Raw genomic sequence first — 20,312 nt, forward strand, 5'->3', positions numbered from 1 at the left:
TAACTGAATGTCCCTAGAGAAGTCACTAAAGTTGCCCTGAACACACGTGCACATATGCAGCGTACAGCAGGGGTGGGGAAACCCCAGCCTGCGGTCTGATGCCTGCTCGTGGCTTGCGTGGATCTGGACCCTTGGGGCTCCCTCCCCTAGCATCTGGCCTGCAACGGGGTGGGGAGTTGTGGTGTCCTGCGCCTCGCAGGCCAGGTCAGGCAATTTGGGGCTGGATCCAGCCCATGGGGTCTGATGGGGCGTGTGGGTGGGGCAGGGGTGTGGCTGGGGAAACAGCAGTGTACTGCTGTCTGCAGAGAGGTTTCCCCTGCCACTCTGATTGGCCAGAATTGCAGCCAATCAGAGCAGTGGGAAGGGAGGGGAGGGTCTGTACTTTAAAGCTACTCAAGTAAAAGGTCCCTGGAAAGGCCTTTCTCCTGCCACTGCCATTTCCACAGCTGAGGGCGGGGACAGCAGTGGTGGTGGCAGTGCACATAGGTATGCACACCTCCCAGTTGCTCAGTCCCCCCCAGCCCGCATCTGCCCCTCCTCCTGCTCAGACACCCCAGCCTGCAGCTGTGTCCCCTCCTGCCCAGACCCTTCCTCTCCACCACTCTTGAACCCCAGCACTGTTGCCCCCAGTCTACTTAGGCAACTTATCTCCCACCCAGATCCCCCAACCCCAGCCCACTCCTGCACCCTCCCTCTCACCCAGGCCCCAAACACACTCTCCCAGCCTGCTCCCACTCTCTTCCCCTGCCACCCAGACCCCCACCCTCAGCCCATTCCTGCACCCTCCCTGCCGCCCATGTCCCCTACCTCCAGCCCACTCCTGTACTCTCCCTCCCACCCAGACTCCATGCCTCCTCCCCAGCAGCCCCCTCCCAAACACTGAACCCTGAACCCCCCATTTTTGGTTCCCCCCTAGGCCTCTAGAAGAGTTAATGTGGCCTGGGGGGAAGTCCTGTACCTCGGTCCCCACTTCGCCACCCGCTTGCCCATGGTGCTGGAGTATGAGGGCAAGGAGGTGTCTCAGTCAGGGGCCATATCAATGAGGGTTTTGTGTTTTTTCTGCTAATTTGTCTGGAGCACTGCTGGCTTCCTTGTCTTTCCCAGCACTCATCTGTCCATGATACCTAGTGCCCTTTGGGCAGCAAGTCCATCCCTCTCCAGGCACCTTTCATAGGCCCTAAACCAGCCCTGATTTGCTGCCATCAGCCTTCTCCTGACTGGCTCACAGCCTGCTCCAAGGGCTGTTTTAATCTTTTCTGCTCCAACAAGGGACAACCACCCCATCATAATCCTGAACAATGATCTTTCACGCTCACAGACCTTGGGAGGCAGGCCTGTCCTTGCCTATAGACATCCTGCCAACCTAAACCAATCCTCACCAGCCACTATAGATCACAAAACAGTAACTCTAAGCCCGGAACCAATCCCTGCAACAAACCCTGCTGCCAACATATCCACACCAGTGATATCATCACAGGACCTAACATCAACCATACCATCAGGGGCTCCTTTACCTGCACAGCTACTAATATAATATATGCCATCATGTGCCAGCAATGCCCCACTGCAATTTACATTGGCCAAACTGGACAATCTCTACGTAAAAGAATAAATGGACATAAATCAGACATCAGGAATGGTAATGTACAGAAGCCTGTGGGAGAGCACTTCAATCTCCCTGGACACTCAGTAGCAGATTCAAGGGTGGCAGTCCTGAAACAAAGAAATTTCAGAAAACAAATGGAGAGAGAAATCTCTGAGCTGCAATTTATTTGCAAATTTGATTCCATTACCCAAGGATTAAACAGAGACTGGGAGTGGCTCACATCTTACAAAAGGAGCTTCTCTGCCCTAGATGTTACCATCTCCACCTTAGACTGACAATGGGCCATATCCCCTCTGTCTTATCTGACCTCTTTTTTCTTCTCCTCATACATACAACTGATAAAGGGCCTTTTCCACCCTGACTGAATAGACCTTGTCAGCTCTGGCCCTCGCTTTTACTGGGACCCCACTCTTTAAATACCTCTCTGAAACCAACCCCCTAACTCATGCATCTGATGAAGTGGGTCTTTGCGCACGAAAGCTTACGCTCCAAAATATCTGTTAGTCTACAAGGTGCCACAGGACTTCTTTTTGTTCTCGAATATACAGACTAACACAGCTACCTCTCTGATATTTATTATTAAAGTTTCCAGGCTGTGCTTGTTAAAAAAAGGCTCAAAGAAATTCTTCCTGAATGCATTGGCTGCAAATGAAAAGGCAGTTTTCTGACGGATTCCAGGACAGGCCAAGGCCTGTTCTCTGAAACGGACTGAAAATCAGTAACCTTGTTGTTAGTTAGTTGTTCAAATTGTGGAATAATCTACGTAAAAATAACATACATAAGAAACTGGCTTAATTGCAAGTGAGCAGTACACATGGAATGGTCCCTGGCTGAAAACTGAATTTGTAGAACCCGTGTGAGGCAATATTATGGTTTGCAGAGTTATTCTAAAGAGAGGTTTATTTCCTTCTTGGAGAAGAGAGAAGCTCGAACAGCTCAAATATCTGCAATGGATTTAGCTTCACTACAGAACTGGGGGGTTAAGTTAAGAACTTTGTTATGCTCTGAGAGTGAAATCCATTTCTCCCGCATATAGCCAGACCAATCCCATTCTGTGCAGGGGAAGTATGCATGGGCTGGGGATGTGAGGTTCAGGCACGGAGTAGCACAGCTTCCACGTTGCTACCTGACTCCCCACTGTAACACTGAAATGCAGGCTGACTCCTGGCGACGCTGATATTTGCGCCTCCTGGCCCAGGTCATACGACTGAGATCGGAAGATGAATTCCAGTGTACTGCATCAGAAGCTCTGTCCGTGTGAGATGTGGGGCCCACTGGTGCTGCACGAACTGAGGTAGGACCTAAGCAAAAGTTCCTCTGGTACTGCGTAAAGGGTTTGAGATACCCTTGGCTCCCTCGTACACTCTCAATATACAGCTCAGTAGCATGCAGGGCTTGAGCTGGCGCTCCACACTGTAATTTCATTTTGACTGTGTTTGTCTATTAACGTTAGAGGGGTTATGGGCACTGCTATGCCAGTGGGAGACCCTGGCTTAGTTCATCCACCTCTTTCAGAGCAATGCCGACGGGAGAAGCTTACCCATCAACATAACGCTGTCTACACTGGGGGGCTGGCTTGGTATGTTACTCTGAGGTTGCTCAGACTTTGGGATCTGATCCAAAGTCTGTTGAAGTTCCTGGAAAAGTTCCTATTGCCTTCCAGGGTGCAAGATCAGATTCCAAATGAAGAGAGTACCCCATGACTGATAAGTTGCAGCTACACCACGTTCTGCTTTTGGAAGCAGAATGCAAATGTGCAAGATTGAAAATGCAAATGAAGCATGGATTCACAGCTCTTGCATCTCATTTGCATATTCTCACACCAGCACATTTGCAGAAGAGGCTATTCCAGAAGCAAAATCACAAGTGTAGATGGGGCTTCCTTCAAAAACTAACCCTGTTTTCAAAAGACTCCTTCTTCCTGAAACAATGGGAAGATGGGTTCTTTTGAAAACAGGGTTTGTTTTCAAAGGAACCCCATCTACACGGTCATTTTTGCTTCCAGAAAAAGCTCTTCCAGAAGCACGAGTGCATGAGAATATGCAAATGAGGTATGGGATATGTAACTCTGCACTTCATTTGCATTTTTGATCTTGCTCATTTGCATTCCGCTTCTGAAAGTGTAATGCAGTGTAGACGTAGCCCTACTGTGCTCTTTAGCCAATCTGCCTCTGGTGCAACTTGGGTACCACATAAGACTGAGGTCTAAGAATGGCAATGTTACATATACCATAAGCTTGAATCATTGAACTGATGCATTGGATTGGAGAATATGCAGGTTTTTATAAAACTAAGTATATAGTTTAATTATAATTAATTATTAGCAATACTTGAGCACAACAGGTGAAGTTAGGCCAGGTCCATACTTTACATCTACATCAATATAACTACATCGCTCTGGGGCCAACCCCCAGTGTAGACAGTGTTATGTTGATGGGTGAGCTTCTCCCATTGGTATTGCTACAGCCTCTGATAGAGGTGGATGAACTAAGCCAAGGTCTCTCATTAGCATAGCAGTGTCCTCACTAAGGTGCTACGATTGGTACAGCTGTAGTACAGAAGACAACATCCTTAAAGATAGAAGAGGCAATGTACTATCTCAGTTTTTGTTTATTTGTGTCATTAGCTCCAACTTAAATCTTACACACTTTTGACAAAAATCTAGGAGAAGATAGCCAAAGCCTCAACTGTTGGTTACATGACTCACTCCTGCTTCAAATCAATTGTGGGTATCAAGCTGCCACATGTGCCTTTGAATAAAGAAGCATGATAACGTTATGGATGGGATGATATGATGAGGTTGCCTACAAAGACATATGTACCTGCTGAGTATGTTATTAGCAAGAATTGCCCTGGGACCCAGTGATTCAAAGGGGCCTATGGCTTCCAGCTGCTGTCATTGCAACTGCTGCAACAGCAGCAGCCAGAGCCATGGGTCCTTTCAGCTGTTACTGGAGCACCATTCCACACAGCTCTAAAGGCTGGTGAGACCCTGTGCTGCAGGCTGAGCGGCACAGAGGGCTGACTGCCTTGGGTGCCTCTCCTTTTGTCCGAGGCCCTGCTCCTTCTGGGGACCTGGAGCTGCCCCTCCCCCCAACCTTGCCTGGGGAAACTGTCGGCTCCCATATTGATGGGACATGAGATGGGGAGGGCTCTGAGTTACTACAGAGAATTTTTTCCACAGGTGTCTTGCTGGTGGGTCTTGCCCACATCCTCGGTGTCTAAATAATCACTGGATTTAGAGTCGGGAAGGATTCCCCCACTGCAACTCAGATTGGCAGAGACCATGTTTTTTGTTTGTTTGGCTTTGTTTTGTTTTTACCTTCCTCTGTGCACCGGGGCACAGGTCACTTTCTGTTTTGAAATGGGGGTGAATGGTGGATTCTCTGTAACCTGAAGTCTTTAAATCATGATTTGCGGGCTATTAGAGGAGTGGGTGATTGAGGTGCTACGGCCTGGAATGTGCAGGTGGTCAGACTAGGTGATCATACTGTTCCCTTTTTGATTTAAGGTCCATGAATTGATCAGAAAATCACCCCTAGATTTTTTCCACAGAGGCTTAAATTAAGTGCTTCAAATCTAGCTCATCCCAGTGGGCTAGAGAGGATGATCATACTTCCCATTTATTGTTCCTTTCATCCCTAAGGATCTCTAAATGCTTTAGATATCCCATGAATACAGCAGTACTGGAATGAAGCCATTACTGAGGTGGGAGGGTAACAGCTTACTGTCACACTAACGTGGGAGGTGAAATTTTGGCTAAAGACACTGGAACAAATATCTGCTCTTGTAAAAGTGCTGTAAACAGGCCAGATTTTCAGGAAAGGCAGTACGCTAGTGCCATGCACTGAGAAAACAGTTGTCTGTGCAAGTTATAGTTACGCATCCAGCTACATATGTGCAAATGCAAATACATGTAAATTAAATACACATTGTTGTGTGGGTACAACAATCCTCTTTGAAAAATCTGCCCCTTTGCAGTCAGATAGGATCTTGTTTTGTAAATTCTTATCCAAAAAAGTCCTTTGCAGGATCAGCTTCTTGGAGGACAATTTATCGTCTCCCAGGTGTTTGACCTGATCCTGTGTGTCTTTGCACCAGTGTTCCAGGTAAAGGGCTTAGACCACTTACCCGTGGCAGAGGACACGCACATTAATTGTCAAGACAGAACTGAAACACTCACAAAAATGAAGTTGTGATTTTGTATTTCTTGCATTGGGCATGACCCATCTCAGTACTTTTATTTTACCCTTCCTGAAAGTACTCAGTAGATTGGCGTTGTGTCAGCCTGGGATTCTCTCAGGTTTGGAGTATTGCCTTTTAAGTTCTAGCCATGCAAATTAACTACATCAGAAGCCAGTGGGCCTTTGACATTACCCTTCTAAGTGAGAACGTAAGAAATACCAGATGATTAATGCTTAGTAATAGGAGATGAGAATTTTTGGAACATGAAAACATAGATAATTTCTGTTTGTTTTTCTTCTGAAGAGATAAGCCATATTTTGATTAATGTAGTATTTTTTTACCAGATGTATCTGGTCAGTCTAAATTTTAAATAACTTTAAATATGTACCCTTGAGTCTAAGTTAGATTGCAAGGTGATGATCTTTTTTTTAAGGATACAGAAGCCTTGTTGTTAAACATGCGTTTGAAATTCAACTATAAACCAGGTGTGGAGACTGGCACTCGGATTACAACTCAGTACACAACTTCTTAGAGCATGAAGCTACTCTGGCAATGATTTTTGTGAGAGAAGGAGCCAACAATATGTCATTTACAGCTTGTGCAACCTGATGTTGCTCCACTGATTTTGATGTTATTATGCCAATCACCGTGGATCAGTTGTCTGTCCCCATCTTGTTAGGCCTGATGCTAAGCGCTGAAGTCATTGGAAGTGTACTGTTGGCTTTAATAAGAACAGGCTGGGGTTCTTTCTTGCTTCCTGGTATATTTTCTGCTCTGCTGACTCAGAATGGGGTTAGTGATGTTGTGTAAATTGCCATTCTAAAAGTGAATAAGGCCAGGACTATATTAATCTACAGAAAAGTGAAATAATTACAGGCTAGTTCATGCCCTAAAGATCCATATAGAGAAGAGATCCTCTGTGGTGTTGCTCTCTCTGTCGCACATGGCAGTGGGGGCTCAGATGCCTCCTGAGAAGCATTCCCCTTGCAGCCAGATTTATTCAGGGAGATGAAAGAGAGAATGGGTTTGGTGCAGAGAGGTGGCCTGGGAGGTGGCTGAGAAGCTAAGAGTCATGGCTCCCCTAAAAAGGCAGTACTTGCTTTCTGTAACAACCACCTCCTATGGAGACAATCCCCTTTTACAGGGAGTCTTGAGAACACTTTGGTGAGGGGAGTTTCTAGCCCTATTGGAGAGCTATTGGGCAAATTCAACAAGAGCTGGAGAAATTCAGAACTGTGTAGAGATGTTTAGCTACTCACAATTTTTGGCTCCAGCGAGGGTCCATATAAGCAGCATGACTGTGCAGCATGAGCAGAAATCAACCCCTTGCAGAGGCCATTGCAAAAGTGATACATCACTGAAACCCTACTTTAGCCTTACTGTTTGAATAGGACTTCAGAAATGCATAGGTCTTGTGCATTTCACCCTATAGAACAAATGAAATTCCACTGAAAATCAGTGATGTGATTTAGTATTGCCAGACCTTGTTGCTATGGCCAGATTTTCCCTGTTCCAGTTTATTCTTCCCTTATGTACGTTCTGAAGCTCTTGGAATGGAAATGCAGTTCAGTAACAAGCTCCCTGGTTTCTCTGTCCATCTTTCATTTTCAGTATCCTTGCAGGGATGGTTGATGACTCTCAGCACCCCAATGGAAGTGCTCAGGTCCCCAGTGGATCAGGTCCTCAGTCACTGACCATTATTTAGGATCTATGTTAGGTCTGGTATCTGCTAGTGCACATTAGAGATAATTATTAAACTTCTCATTACTTCACCCACCTACAAGACCTCCAACAGTGTTGGCCTAGATGTCTTATACTGATGGAAATGTCCATCTCTGGCCTTTTGTTGGTTCAAAATCTATTGAAACCACTGACAAATACACATAAATACATTGCATTGCATATTTTGTGCCTAAACAGTAGGAAAAGTTAGAGAAAAAAACATCAGGTACAGAGATGGCCGAATTGACCTTTTAGCCACCTTAGTGAGAGGAATCTTGCTACAGACGCTTAAGAGGAGATAGAAAAAAAGGTGGTAACGGTTGAGAACAGCACTGAATCAACTGAGGCTTCTGTATGAGATCTGTGCACAGATTCTTTGTATTCTCAGCTCCACAAGAAATAAGTGGGGGTGCTAATGGATTGTGTTCTGCTGGGTAGCAGGCACCAAAGTTCACAGGGTCTGATCTTATGGGTGAAGAAATGTGTTGCAATACTTTACGCATGAACCAGCCTGAGTTGCTGTAGAATGTGATTTTCCATTTTTTAGGTTCTCTCTGAGCCTATTCCCCTCCTTTCCAATGTACAGAGAAATTTCACTGCTTAGAAAAAAACTTCAGAAATAATAATAATAATAATAATAATAATAATAATAATAATAATAAAAATAATAAATCCACCTTTATGTGGACTGTGAACCCACCTCTGGGTAGGAGGAGATTAAAGAAGGAAGAGAGACACTGAGTGGTCCGAGGAAAAGGTATGTGTCCCATTGCCATCAGAGCAATTATACCTGTGTATAATCCTCCATAACCAAAAGCAGTGGAAATGGGTCCATTTTACATATTTACCTCACTGTAAAAAAGGTGCTATTTTATCCTTTATTCACATGGGTGTTTTAGCAATAATGTATTATGCCAAGAATAGGTCTTCTTTGGTTTGTCCTCTGTGTGCTTGTTTGAATCATTTGGGCTGGTTCTCCTGTGGACAGGGGAAAGATGAACCCTTTCATGGCAGATAAAACATTGTGAACATCAGTTCATATGGTGCAAGAGGGCCATAACTAGATCAGTACTCCATCTATTTCCCATGGAGTTCTGAAAAGGGAACTGGGAGTTGTGGTTAGACAACGGAGATTTGCTCATGATGAGTTGGCTGCCTGGAGGTGAGAGCGGAACTCGTGCAGGTTATTGGTATGCAGATAAGACTGAAAACTGGCAGGAAGTGTTTTGCCCAGGAAGTACAGAATAGTTTTAAGTGGCTTGTTTCAAAACTAATACAATAATATGTTATGCACTAGGTTTGGTAAAATATGTGGTATTGGATCAACTGTCCTGGAGAATTTGTGCTTTTGTTACTTTTTTTTTGTTAGGGAAGAATTAATTATTTTGTGTTTAGAACTTACTAGTAGTTTCTTATGGACAAACGGGGGGCTTCAAATGCTGTTGTCTTCCAAGTTTCTGTGGAAAACATAGCGAAGGGCAGGCTTGCTGAGAAAATAAGGCTGGGACTCCATAAATTTATACAATTTCTTACGGGCTTGCAAACTAATAACAAGGCTTCCTTCTGATGTTTTCATAGAGCCACACACCTTTAGATCCAAAAAGGGGTTTGAAAAACTGAATAGCCTCACCTCTTAGGCATCAGCCAATATATGTAAACAAGTATGACATATAAACCCTGGAATGAAAATCTATGACCCCACCACCAGAACATCAGAGCTTTCAATCTCAGGGTGTTAGCACATTTTTACTGAGCCAAGCTCAGATGAGCTCTGTAACTCCACTAAATTGCCAATGGAAATTTAAAAATATACATTGTGAAATAGGAAATTTCAGATGGTAGGAGGAAGGTGAAGAAAATTCTTCTACCAATTTTTTTCTCTTCTGTTTGTGTGCAGATGTGGCTTTATATATGGTATCTAAGATTAAGTACTGTATGCTATAAAATTTATCGCATGAATTTGGGATCACTAGATTTCTCAGGAGTGGCAAAGACATTTGACAGTTCTGCAGTTCACCTTAAATGAGCATCCATTTATTATTATTATTATTATTATTATTATTATAATTATTATTATTATTAGTCACAGCATGCTGTAGTTTATTCTGGTTATGCTATATGATCACAGGGAAAAAACCCAAAATGTTCTAAAGTTTAATTTTTTCATTTAGACTAATTTTTGTATCTCTCTCCAGATAGGTAGATGCTTTAGGTGTCCTAAGAACCACTGAAGAGTCAGAGGGAGAAAACGTTGAACATATATCACTAAAAATAGCCTAACATGTCTTTAAAGTCCAATATAGTGAACCCTTGTCACTTGCAAACAGCAGAAAACTTCCTTTCATAACCCTACAGATAACAAAACAGTAGAAATGTAGCACTTTAAAGACTAACAAAATGATTTATTCGGTCATGAGCTTTCCTGGGGCAGATCATCACGGAATAAATTATTTTGTTAGTCTTTAAAGTGCTGCCTGACTGCTGGCTTGTTTTGCTAGAACACAGACTAACACGGCTACTTCTTGGTTACTATTCAGCCCTATAGAGCTCGAGGATGAAAAATACCAGCCTTAAAACCATGACGATCTTGTGCTGGAAAAGCTGTCATTAGCACAAGCCTGGATCTTGCCATCCTAGGCTGGCCTGGGTAATTTTGAAGAAAAAATCCACTTTTGAGGAGGGAGGGGATAATGAGGAAATATTTCCCTGGAAGGTTGATTTAATCATATGACATCTGTTCCAAGCTGTTGAGGGATCTGGAGGGCAAGAATAAATTAAAGGGAGTTTTAATGCATAAATATATTCGCTGTAAATTAACCCTCAAAGCCTTCACTCGGCATTCATTCAGGCCCGTCCTCTGTGAGTTTTACCTGAATAGGTACTGAGCACAGACTGAATGAGAGCGTCAGGATTTGGCCCCAGATATTTTTTTTCTTTAATAGGTCATGAAGACAACAAAGTCCCCACACGATGGCACCCTCTACTTACACTACGTGTCCTTTACTAGAGAGTCTCAGACGTAGTCCGGTATTTCTCTGCATCCCACACAGTTTGGAATTCATCGGAGAAGCAGGATGAGAAGTTTTGATAGCTTCCCCCCAAACATGGTCCAGGCAACCCCAAATCATCAGAACCAGTAGCTATCCTTTCCTCGGAGGAAATGAAACCAGGATCCATTTATTCGCCTAATGCTCTGGTCGGTTAAATATTAGATTGGTAGTTGTTTACCGAATTCCAAAGGACTATTTCCTTATTTGTTTATAAACAGTTGTGTGTACACATATGGCATGACACATTGAGACTCCCACAAGCGCATAGTTCACCACTGCGAAGGGAATGCTTAATCCGCTTTATATTTCCTGAACCCCGGGAAAAACACTGAAATCTTTAATGTTTTTGAGGAATCGATGTGAGCTCAAATAGCACATTTAAAGCATGTTTCACCAAAGCCACCGAAGTAGGAAACAGCGGGGCTAAATTACTGCTGCTTCCTGAATCCTCTGCTGATGGTCGAAATAATTAAAACGCACTGTAATGGTTCCTGCAGTCTGTGTGTCTTTGGCTAATTCTCGGAAATGAATCCGAGCCTCTACCGCTGAGGGGGAGCGAGCGGATCATCGCGCAACCAAGGGGGCTGGCAGTCAGACGGTGGTCTTTACACAGTGCCTTATCGTCATTTTCGGTAAAATAATACCAGCGGGCTGAGACCTCCCCAGGGAGGGATTCCCTTAAGAGTCCCTCCGCAGATGAACTTTTCATGGAAACCCTCTCTCTTTCCCAGTCTGCCTGTGTCTGCCACCAGACAGGAAGGGAAAGGGGCCCGCCATGACAATTAGAGCTGAAAAGAAACTGCCTTGAGATCCATGACAGGCCAATCCGGGCTGCGAATTTTTAATAATTTTAGTGTGTGTGTGGGGGGGGTGGGGTGGTGGCTGCGGCCGAAATTAACACGCAGGGCCACGGAATAAAGGAGAGGATCGGCCCCTCTGGAGTGCGTCCCCACACAGTTAGGTGTGTTCCCAGCCCCACGCCCAGAAAACTAGAAACGCCCCGCTCAGAAGGGGCTACACCTTGCGGTGAAGATTTTGTTGTGCGGGGCTCGTGAGACCTCATAAATTGCATAGGCTGAATTATGGCCCTGCTAATTCACTGCTGCCCATCTGGGAGCTCGGCGTCGAAACCAAGTGTTATTCCGCGTCGGGCTTTCGGTCGCCACGTTCCCCCAGTTCAGCACCACAAAGCCTGGACAGCTCCGCGCGCGGAGCCGTCCGTTAACCAATCCACCCACCCGCCAGTCTTGTCAATTACTAACTCTAATTGGAAAATTACTGAGGAGCTTCCCAGCCTTCAAACAGCAACCACCGCAACGCTGAGGCAGCGCTTTATTGCCCTGCCCCACGGAGGGGAGCAGCTGTGCCCCAGCAGGACCCTGGGGGAGGGAGGGAGGGGGGCAAACGAATTTCTATAGCAGTTATCGCACCAGAGTTCATCTTTTCGGGCAGCTCTGCCCTGTGGGGAGGTTGCTGAGGATGGAGGCAGGGGTCTGGGCAAAGCCTAACGTTTCCTTAGCCGCCTGTCCTCCCTGCCCTGGGCTTGAATCAGGTGGAACTTCCTAAGCATCAAATCTCCTAGACCACTGTGCGGAAAAAAAAAAAGTGTGAGTTAAAGTGTTTATGAGAAGCGGATGACTCTCCATCAGATCATCCGCGAGGACGACACAGAATTGTTCTGTTCCTTGAGGAATTGGGGTGGTGACGTCTTTTCTGATACCCGATTATTACGTGACTGGAAAAAAAAAACCACCTCATTCGATTCATGAATAAAAATCCGAAAACGCCACAACAGGGCACCAAACATTCCCGCCGTCCTTAAAGGTAACATGCAGACCGATGTTTACAAAGAGGGCTCCTGAGAAAGCCGGGTGGTGGCAAAGATTTTCTTGCTAAGTGCGTGAAAAACACGAGCCCCGAGCTGCTGAGGAAGGCTGGTCAACTTTGGAGACACAGAGCAAGAAGGAGAAAGCAGCAGCTGACACGGGAAGCGTCTCAGTGAAGGCAAAGATCAGGGGAAGAGAACATCTCCCTGACAGCAGCTACAGCACCGTCTGCCTCTGCCGCTCTCCTTCTCGCCCGTTTCTGTCCCCCTCTCTCTCTTCTCTCTCTCCCCCTGCGGATTTCTGTCCCCTTCCCTTCCTCCCTCTTCCTCACTACCCCTTCTCCGCCAGGCTCCACTCAAGCTCTGCGCCGCTGCCTGCAAACTTTTCTGAGCGGCCCCCCTTCCACCCGCAAAGTCCCTGCTGCTCTGCTGCCTTCGGCTCCGTTGCTGCTGCGAGAGGCTATGCCACGAGAGTGCTAACCACTGCGGCCGAAAACTTGGGAGGAAGATATTCAGAAAAGCGCCTGCCCTTCCACTGCGCAGCCAAACGCTCTTAGTGCCGGGGGTTAAGAGTTGAATGGTAAGGAGAACGTAGCTGCATCGCAGGCATTTTACAGGCATTCCGCGGAGAGATCGGGCTTCGTTAGCACACTGTGTGCGTGTGTGTGTGTGTGTCTGCGTGTGCGTGTGTGTGTTGGGGAGTGGGGGCTGTGTCTGGTGGTTGGTAACGGAGAACAACGGGATCCACACAAGCCGCACACGCGTTGTGTGGTTGTTAAGTCGGGCACACTCAGGACTGGATATCCAACGGGGCAGATTTAGCTGGAGGGGGACGGCAGAGCGTTTTGACAGAGGTTTTTCCCCTTTCCTTGTACGCAGAGTGGCAATGTGTAGCAAAGCGACCCTAGCCTTACTGATCTATGGGATAATAATGCACTGCAGCGTCTACTGCTCACCTGCCGCTGGACTTCAGTACCCGGCGCTAAGGTAAGGTGCCTTCCTCATCCCTCCCTCTTCCCGAGCCCTGCCCGTCTCTTCGCATGCCTGGCTTCCCCACTCATTGATGCTGCTGGGTCTTGGCAACAGACCGCACGCGGGTAGCCAGAACTCATTGGCAGGTCTCTGGGACTCTGTACGTGTGTGGCAGCTTTCCCCCACCTTCTCTTGTGGCGCCCTTGTAAGCAACGAGCAGCACCCGGAAAGAAAACACCATCGCCTCCCTCCTAGGGACCCCATCTACTTTCTTGGGGAGCGGGGGAAAGAGACTGGGGACAGAGGCTGCTTGAGCAAAAGTTCAAATTGGTTCCGGTGACAGGGAAAATCGAACGGGTTCGGAGGTTCTCCAGGAGCAGGAGGGTTTAATGGACAAAGCCCCTTTCTTCCAGCGGGGCTGGGTATAGCGTAAAGGACCTTAAGCTGTATTACACCTTACACGCGCCTGCCCTAGTCCCATCCCCTTCCCCTGAATAGCATCTGACCGTGCTCTTGGTGAAACGATTCCATTTCTGTTCTCTGGGGTCCAGACCGCAGCACGCTTCTCGGAAGGCAGCCCAAGCCTTACCAGAACAGGCTCGTTGAGTGGATCCATTTCCCGATATGAGCTCCCGGGCAGGAACACATCATATATGGATTTCCGGCCCCCTCTGAGCCTAACCTGGGTGCCGAGAACCTTCTCGGATTGGGCTGGCAGGTATTTCCTGGCTAGCCAGGAACCCAGAGGACAGCGTTTTGGTTTATGCGGCAGCTAGAACAAGATTGGAAGGACAGCGTTTGGGCAGAAGGGTTTGCCGGGTACTAAAGAATCTATGTAGATAAAACTTAGTTGTAAAACGCGTCTACTCTCCCTCCAAAGTGTCCGTCTCAGGCAGAGGTAGGGAGGGTCTAGCATTAAGTGGCACGCCCTAGCAGCGGGGAATCACCTCTGGGCCTGTGGTATTGGAAAAGCGGTTTAAGGACTATTTCCCGGCTCTTTTGGAAAGTTCCCCGGAGATGAGAGAGAGCCACAGCCGCGCTCGGGCTGGGCAGAGCCGGATCCGACTCACTCTTACTGAGGTTTAGGTTCCGGGTTCCGCCAACCTCTCTGGCGCTCAATCGGTTTGGAGCAGGATCGGGAACAAGCCGGAGCCTAGCCGCCAGCATTTCAGAGCTAGCGTCCAGCCGAGTGTAGGGGCATCGCCCTGCTCCAGCCGAGGCAACAAAGGATGATGTCCCCGGCACTTCCTGGGAGGGAGGGACGGAGGGAAGCTTTCCACAGCCACAATCAATCTACTTCTGGCGCTAGCTTGTTGTAAATCTGCCTGCCCCTAGCGAGCGGCGCTTCTGACAGCGGAAGGACTGGGAGGGGGGGCGCTTTCTGACCCCCTCCCCCACTTTAGCTCCCACCGAGAAGCATGCAGCGCGCTTCATCCCGCCACGTGCCCCCGGGGACGCTCTAGAGGTTCAGCACCAGGGCGCGCGGACAGCTCCGGGCGCTGAGCTCCGCGCGGAGCTCGTGGGAACGGTCGGGGCGCGCCCTGCACTGGCTCCGGCATGGCCTTAAACGAACCACCACCTGCCCCGAGCAGGCCGCCGGCCGTCGCCCCCGGGGGTGGGGGGCAGGCCGGGTCCCGCTGTACATGGCCGGCCTTTCCGCCGGGCGGTAGCGGAGGGAGGCGCCGCTCCTTGGAGGGGCTCTGGCTAGTTTCATTCAAGCGCCTGAATTAGCAGGAGCGAAACACTTCAGCGGCATCTATTATTAATCTCCCTGCCAGAGCTGGGAGGCAAAAATAGCTGCTGCCTGAAACGTTGCGTGACCTACATCTTGCCGCAGAGGGAGAGGGAGAGAGGGACAACAAAACTCGAGCCATCTTCAAGGGCAGAGACACCATCCAACGAAACCCACGAGCGAGCCCAAGCCCCACCCCGATGCCACTCGCTGGGGGGGAGGCAGAGCGGGCGTTTGCTAGCGCAGAGCTGAAGCTGATGCTATGGGGCGGGGGAGGGCTGGAGCAACCTGGGGCCTTTCAGCAGCAAGTGCTGCTCTTACCTGGCTGCGCTTATACCTCACCCCCCTGCCGCCCTCCCCGCGCCTGGGTGAGCAGTTTGGAAAGCGATCCGGACTCGTGCTGGGAAAAGCGGGGTAGTCACCCGCCGCAGACTTGGCAGCCCCCGGGCTGGTTTCTGGCCCAGCCCAGCAGCAGGCTGGTTGGCTGGTGTAGCTCCCTCGCGCCTGGCCCTGCCCTGCTGTAGAGGCGGGTGGTGGGGGGAGGAGAGAGGGCTCGGGGTAGCCCTGTCCGTGCGCGCCTGCAGCGGGGCCTTCGGGCCAGCCTGGGGACTGACTCTCCTGAAGGTCCCTGGAAGAGGGACGGCCCCAGGGCGCATCGCCCCAGTGCTCCGAGCTGTGGGGTTTCTCAGGAGGCCTCTGACCTCTCGCCCTTTGCTCCCCGGGCTAGGCTGGCCGACGAAGTCTACGACGAGGATGGAAACACGCTGCAGGACTTCGCCTTCGAGCGCGACCCCCTGGGCATAGCGAACCCTCCCTCCGTGATGGACGACGTGTACGCCCTGTACTACCCGCCGGAAAAGAGGTGATTGCGGGAGGCCCTGGGCCGGCTCCTGACTCCAGCTGGAGGTGGAGCAAACCGATCGGGGCCAAGCGCAGGCAAAGCAGCAGCAGCGGCAGATCTCTGGCCCCGCGGGGCGGTGGCGGGGGGGGACGCCGCTAGCTCAGAGCAGGCGCGGAGGGCTGGGGGAGCCGCAGCCGGGCTGGATCTGGCCCTCCTGGAGCCAGAGCCGAGGGGAAAGGAGGCTGGGGCGGGGGGCTACGGCGGAGCCTGGGGGTACATATCAGCCAGCCGCCTGCCCGGGGCTCCCCCCTCCCTCTCTCCCTCCAGCCGCTGAGGTCCGCTGCCAGCCTCGGCCCTTGTGTGACCTTTGTTCCCCACGCAGGCACGCGGACGGGCTGTTCAACAAGGCCTACAGGAAGGTGCTGGGCCAGCTCTCCGCCAGGAAGTACCTGCACTCCCTGATGGCCAAACGGGTGGGGTAAGGCCGCCCTTCACCTCGGGGCTCCTTCCGCGCTAGACGCAGCCGGGCCGGGCCAGCGGGGCGCAAGTGGCGCGCCAGCCTGGCGGGGGGGTGGGCGGTGCTCGACCCTCCCGGGCGCGTGAGCCGAACCCGCCCCACCTCGCCCCGGCCTCCGGCTGCGGGCTGCTACCCAGGCGGGCGCAGCGGTACAGGGCGGGGGAATTCCGCCTCGCCGCCCGGGGCGCGGCTGCCGGGTGCGGAGCGCGGGGCTGCAGCGCTCACCTCCGGCTCCCGGGGCTTAAGCCAAACGCATCCCCCCCTCCCCCCGCCGGCCTGGCGCTAGGCTTAATGACCGCCCCCGGCAGAGCGGCCCGGGGGAGAGAGCCCGCTTCCCCGCAGGCATAATGCAGAGACGCGCTCCCGCCTGCCGCTGGGGGAGAGCAGCAGCTCGCACCTCCCCGCCGCGCCTTCCTAGAGCCTTTGTCCCTCCCCCGCGCCCCGGGGCTACGTGTTGCTCCCTCCCCAGGGCCGAGCGCGCTGGGAAAAGACGCAACCCCGCAGCCGCTGCCCCGTCCTACGGGAGAGCCAGGGAGCAGCGCCTGCAAAGGCTGGTGCGGCAGCTCGCGGGGGAGCGAGCCCGGCTCTGACCACTGCCCTCTGCTTTCCCGGCAGCGGGGCCAGCGGGCTGGAGGACGACTCGGAACCGCTCTCCAAACGGCACTCGGATGGCATCTTCACAGACAGCTACAGCCGCTACCGGAAACAAATGGCTGTCAAGAAATACTTGGCAGCGGTCCTGGGGAAAAGGTACAAACAAAGAGTTAAAAACAAAGGACGCCGAGTAGCGTATTTGTAGCGACGAGTAACCCCTCCACTCCTGTGTCGACAGAGCCCTAGAAAACGAGAGAGAGAAAACAAAAACAAAAGTCATTTCCAAAGTGACTGAACAATCACCGCTCCTGTGTTCCCCAAACATGTATTTATGTATGAAGTAAAGCCATTAAATGAATATTTTGATAATAATATCGTTTTTCTTTTTGTATAAAAGCACTAGAGAAACGCACAGATCTACTTTGTGGACCAATCATTGAGTTATATATAATATATAAATATATATATATAAATACTACGGATAGAGAAACAATTCTTCATATAAAGCGTGCACAAGAAGAAAAAAAATTCGCCTGAGCTGTTTATGTTTTTATATAAAATAAATAGAAAAAAAGACAATCATTGTTTTGAATATCGCTCCTATTTTTGTAACGGAAATGGAAAGGGTAGTATTTTTATCCACGACAGGGTCGAAGATATTAATAGTCACCATTTGCTACTGTACATAGACACTGATGCCCTGCTCCGAGGCAGGTGATATGGTGATAATGAGCTGGAAGAATTGTTGAAGCAGATTCTTCCCCCGGTGAGTCTCAAGAAGGGCTCCTTTACCCCTAAGTTATTGAAAAGGGGGGGGTCTGTCCCGCCCCCTCATCCCCCCGCAAAAGATTTCAATTGTTTTGCTTTCTTTGATTGCACCTTTCTATGTATTTGTGTCTCTCCAACACTGAGCTTGGAAGATAATTCTCCCGGGGCGAAACAGCAGCTCTGTCAAAATTGTGCCTCTCTGATTATTGGAGGGGGGAGAAAATATTCAGCTCCCTCCCCCCGGTCCTTGTTTTTCTAACTGATCAGGCATAGCTACAGAACAAAGCAAACCGGAAATGAGAGCTATTGGGAACCAGCTGAACCTGAGCTACTGCGAGCGACTGAGCGCAGAGCAGAGAGCAGGTGCCCCTAAGGAACGCGTGAGTTTAGGCTGCCAGAGGGTCTGGGTGACACGGGACAATCCCACTTTAGCTCCAATACTTAACTGCCCGTGGGCGGCTCGGTATGGGACCTCGATGCAAAGTATAATGTGTTGCTCTCCAGTGCTGTCCATGCCTCTCATCCTGTGAAATGACCAGGGTTCTCTCCTTTGAATTTTTCAAGCGGAGTTACTCCTTTCCTTTGTTGTTTTCTTGTAGCCCCTGCCTCCTCCCGACCTGCCTTGCACTATTTAAGCACGGTTACCCATCTGAGTCACGGATGGTTCTTATTTTTCTCTTCAATTTAAGGTTGTGAACGCCTCTCTCACTCTTTTGTTCTGTTGGATGCAAGCTCTTGTTGTAAAAGTCCAGGAACCCCTGTTGTAGCTACCACTAAATAATTATGCACTACAACTAAAGTTTTGTTCTTGTTTATTGAGTTTGGAGGTAAAATGTATTTTTCTACATTATGGCTTATTGCTTAGTAAAATTTATTTCATAAAACAAACTTTTGTCATAATAGAATGTGTAGTGTTCACATGCGGGTCAGTTTCTAAGAACTGGGGAATCATTTCAACCTCGTGTTTCTGCTTGCGGAGTTCTGGGGGGAAAGACAACCCAACCCAACCCACCTCGAGGGACCCTTCCATTCCTTCTCCTTGACAGGTGACCAAAGAGGACATGTGAGTGTCTTTCCTTTCCGATCACTAAACCTAAGCTAGAGCAATCTTTTGAAGAGAAATAACGAGCCCTAAATTACAGCCTTTGGTTGCTTACAAAGAAAAGCCACTTGTGAAAGTTAAAAGACTTTTCATTTCCCTTTACCAGTCTGATCCGTGTAAAGTAATAAATCAAAGAAAACCGAACTGAGTTGGCAATCCCAGGCGGGCTGGCCGGTGCCAGTGGAGGTTATTGCAAACAGTGGCAGCACGCAGGCATTCGATCTATGCCTTAGTAGCGTGTATGAAATCAATCTTACTTTAATTTTGCATTCTCCTCAGGCAATGTGACGCAAGATGCAGTTTGCAGCTTTCCGTGCCTTTCTTCGCCTTTTAAATCGCCACGAATTCACAGATGGCTATTTAGTGGCCCTACAATGCTGCAACACATCGGCTTGCATTTTAGTCTTAATTATTTGTTCTTGGATAATCGGGCAGACTTTGCTGTGTTTGTGTCAGCTGTGGTATAATGAACTAGGGCTCTATTGACGTTTTAGTTATGAACTATCATTTAGAGTTCAGTGGCTAGTTGCAAGCATTACAAAGTGATCACATAGGTTATCCTCTGTGTAATTTTTAGAAAAGCCAACAGCCTTACTAAAACTGAGCAGATTTGAGCTACAGTGATAATTGAGGTAGATGTTAGTCTTGGAGATCTTATTTTGTGTGCAACTGAATATAAAAATAACTTTAAGTATTATTACACACATGATATATATAACTAGGACTTTGATAACTGTTATATAAAGTGTGTAAAATTTGTATTAATAAATTTTTGTAAACAATGCAGCTTCGTCTAATGTTTGGGGGCAAGATCTAGCACTTAACAGTGAAAGCTGTAGTTCATTTAAAATCTATTTAATTAGTTTCTTTTTAAGCACTATTTCCTAATATTTTTTATGTCTGGAATATCTTTTTTTTTAAAAAAACTAAACCTCCACATACTTTCATCAGATATCCTCTAATCTTTTATTGATGGGTTACTTCAATATTCAAGTAGACTAAAAAGTAACTTCTGAAGTAGAACAATGAAGCTTCCTGAACACTAGATAAATAACCTTTCTTAAAATATACAGACAAAAACCAACCAGTGACCTAGAATATCTTTCCCCGCATATAGTAGTCAAACAATTCCTATTCTGAGGAATTCCTAATCCTTGCCAAACAAGAAAAGCTTACTGGAACTTTTATCTAAACATTTTGATACACAAAATATATTTTGTAATATTAATAATCTTGGGGGAGGAAAACACCCTAGCACTGGGGTTAAGTTATTTACCAAGTGAAAACTTGGCTGTACTAAAAGACGTATACTGTAGCATGTGAAGAGTTAATTAGGTTTCTTAAGCAGAAACTTATCTGGTAGATAGAAGAAAAAAAAAGGGGGTATTTGCAGGCCGG

At 48.4% G+C, this 20,312-nt stretch overlaps 1 protein-coding gene across 1 annotated transcript; it reads left to right on the plus strand.

Moving 5' to 3' along the window:
• Positions 1-13,274: 13,274 nt before the first annotated feature.
• On the plus strand, positions 13,275-17,249 carry ADCYAP1 (adenylate cyclase activating polypeptide 1). Its single transcript, XM_074985834.1, has 4 exons — positions 13,275-13,375; positions 15,820-15,954; positions 16,316-16,411; positions 17,066-17,249. The coding sequence occupies exons 1-4, from the start codon at positions 13,275-13,277 to the stop codon at positions 17,247-17,249; spliced, it is 516 nt and encodes a 171-aa protein (XP_074841935.1).
• Positions 17,250-20,312: the final 3,063 nt, after the last annotated feature.

Source organism: Carettochelys insculpta, chromosome 2, assembly GCF_033958435.1.
Source record: "Carettochelys insculpta isolate YL-2023 chromosome 2, ASM3395843v1, whole genome shotgun sequence".
NCBI lineage: Eukaryota > Metazoa > Chordata > Testudines > Carettochelyidae > Carettochelys > Carettochelys insculpta.

Excerpts from the sequence above, each read along its gene's own strand:
- ADCYAP1 (XM_074985834.1), top strand. The coding sequence starts at position 13,275 with ATGTGTAGCAAAGCGACCCTAGCCTTACTGATCTATGGGATAATAATG. Across the intron at positions 15,955-16,315 it reads TACTACCCGCCGGAAAAGAG|GCACGCGGACGGGCTGTTCA; the intron begins GTGATTGCGGGA and ends TTCCCCACGCAG. Across the intron at positions 16,412-17,065 it reads CTGATGGCCAAACGGGTGGG|CGGGGCCAGCGGGCTGGAGG; the intron begins GTAAGGCCGCCC and ends CTTTCCCGGCAG.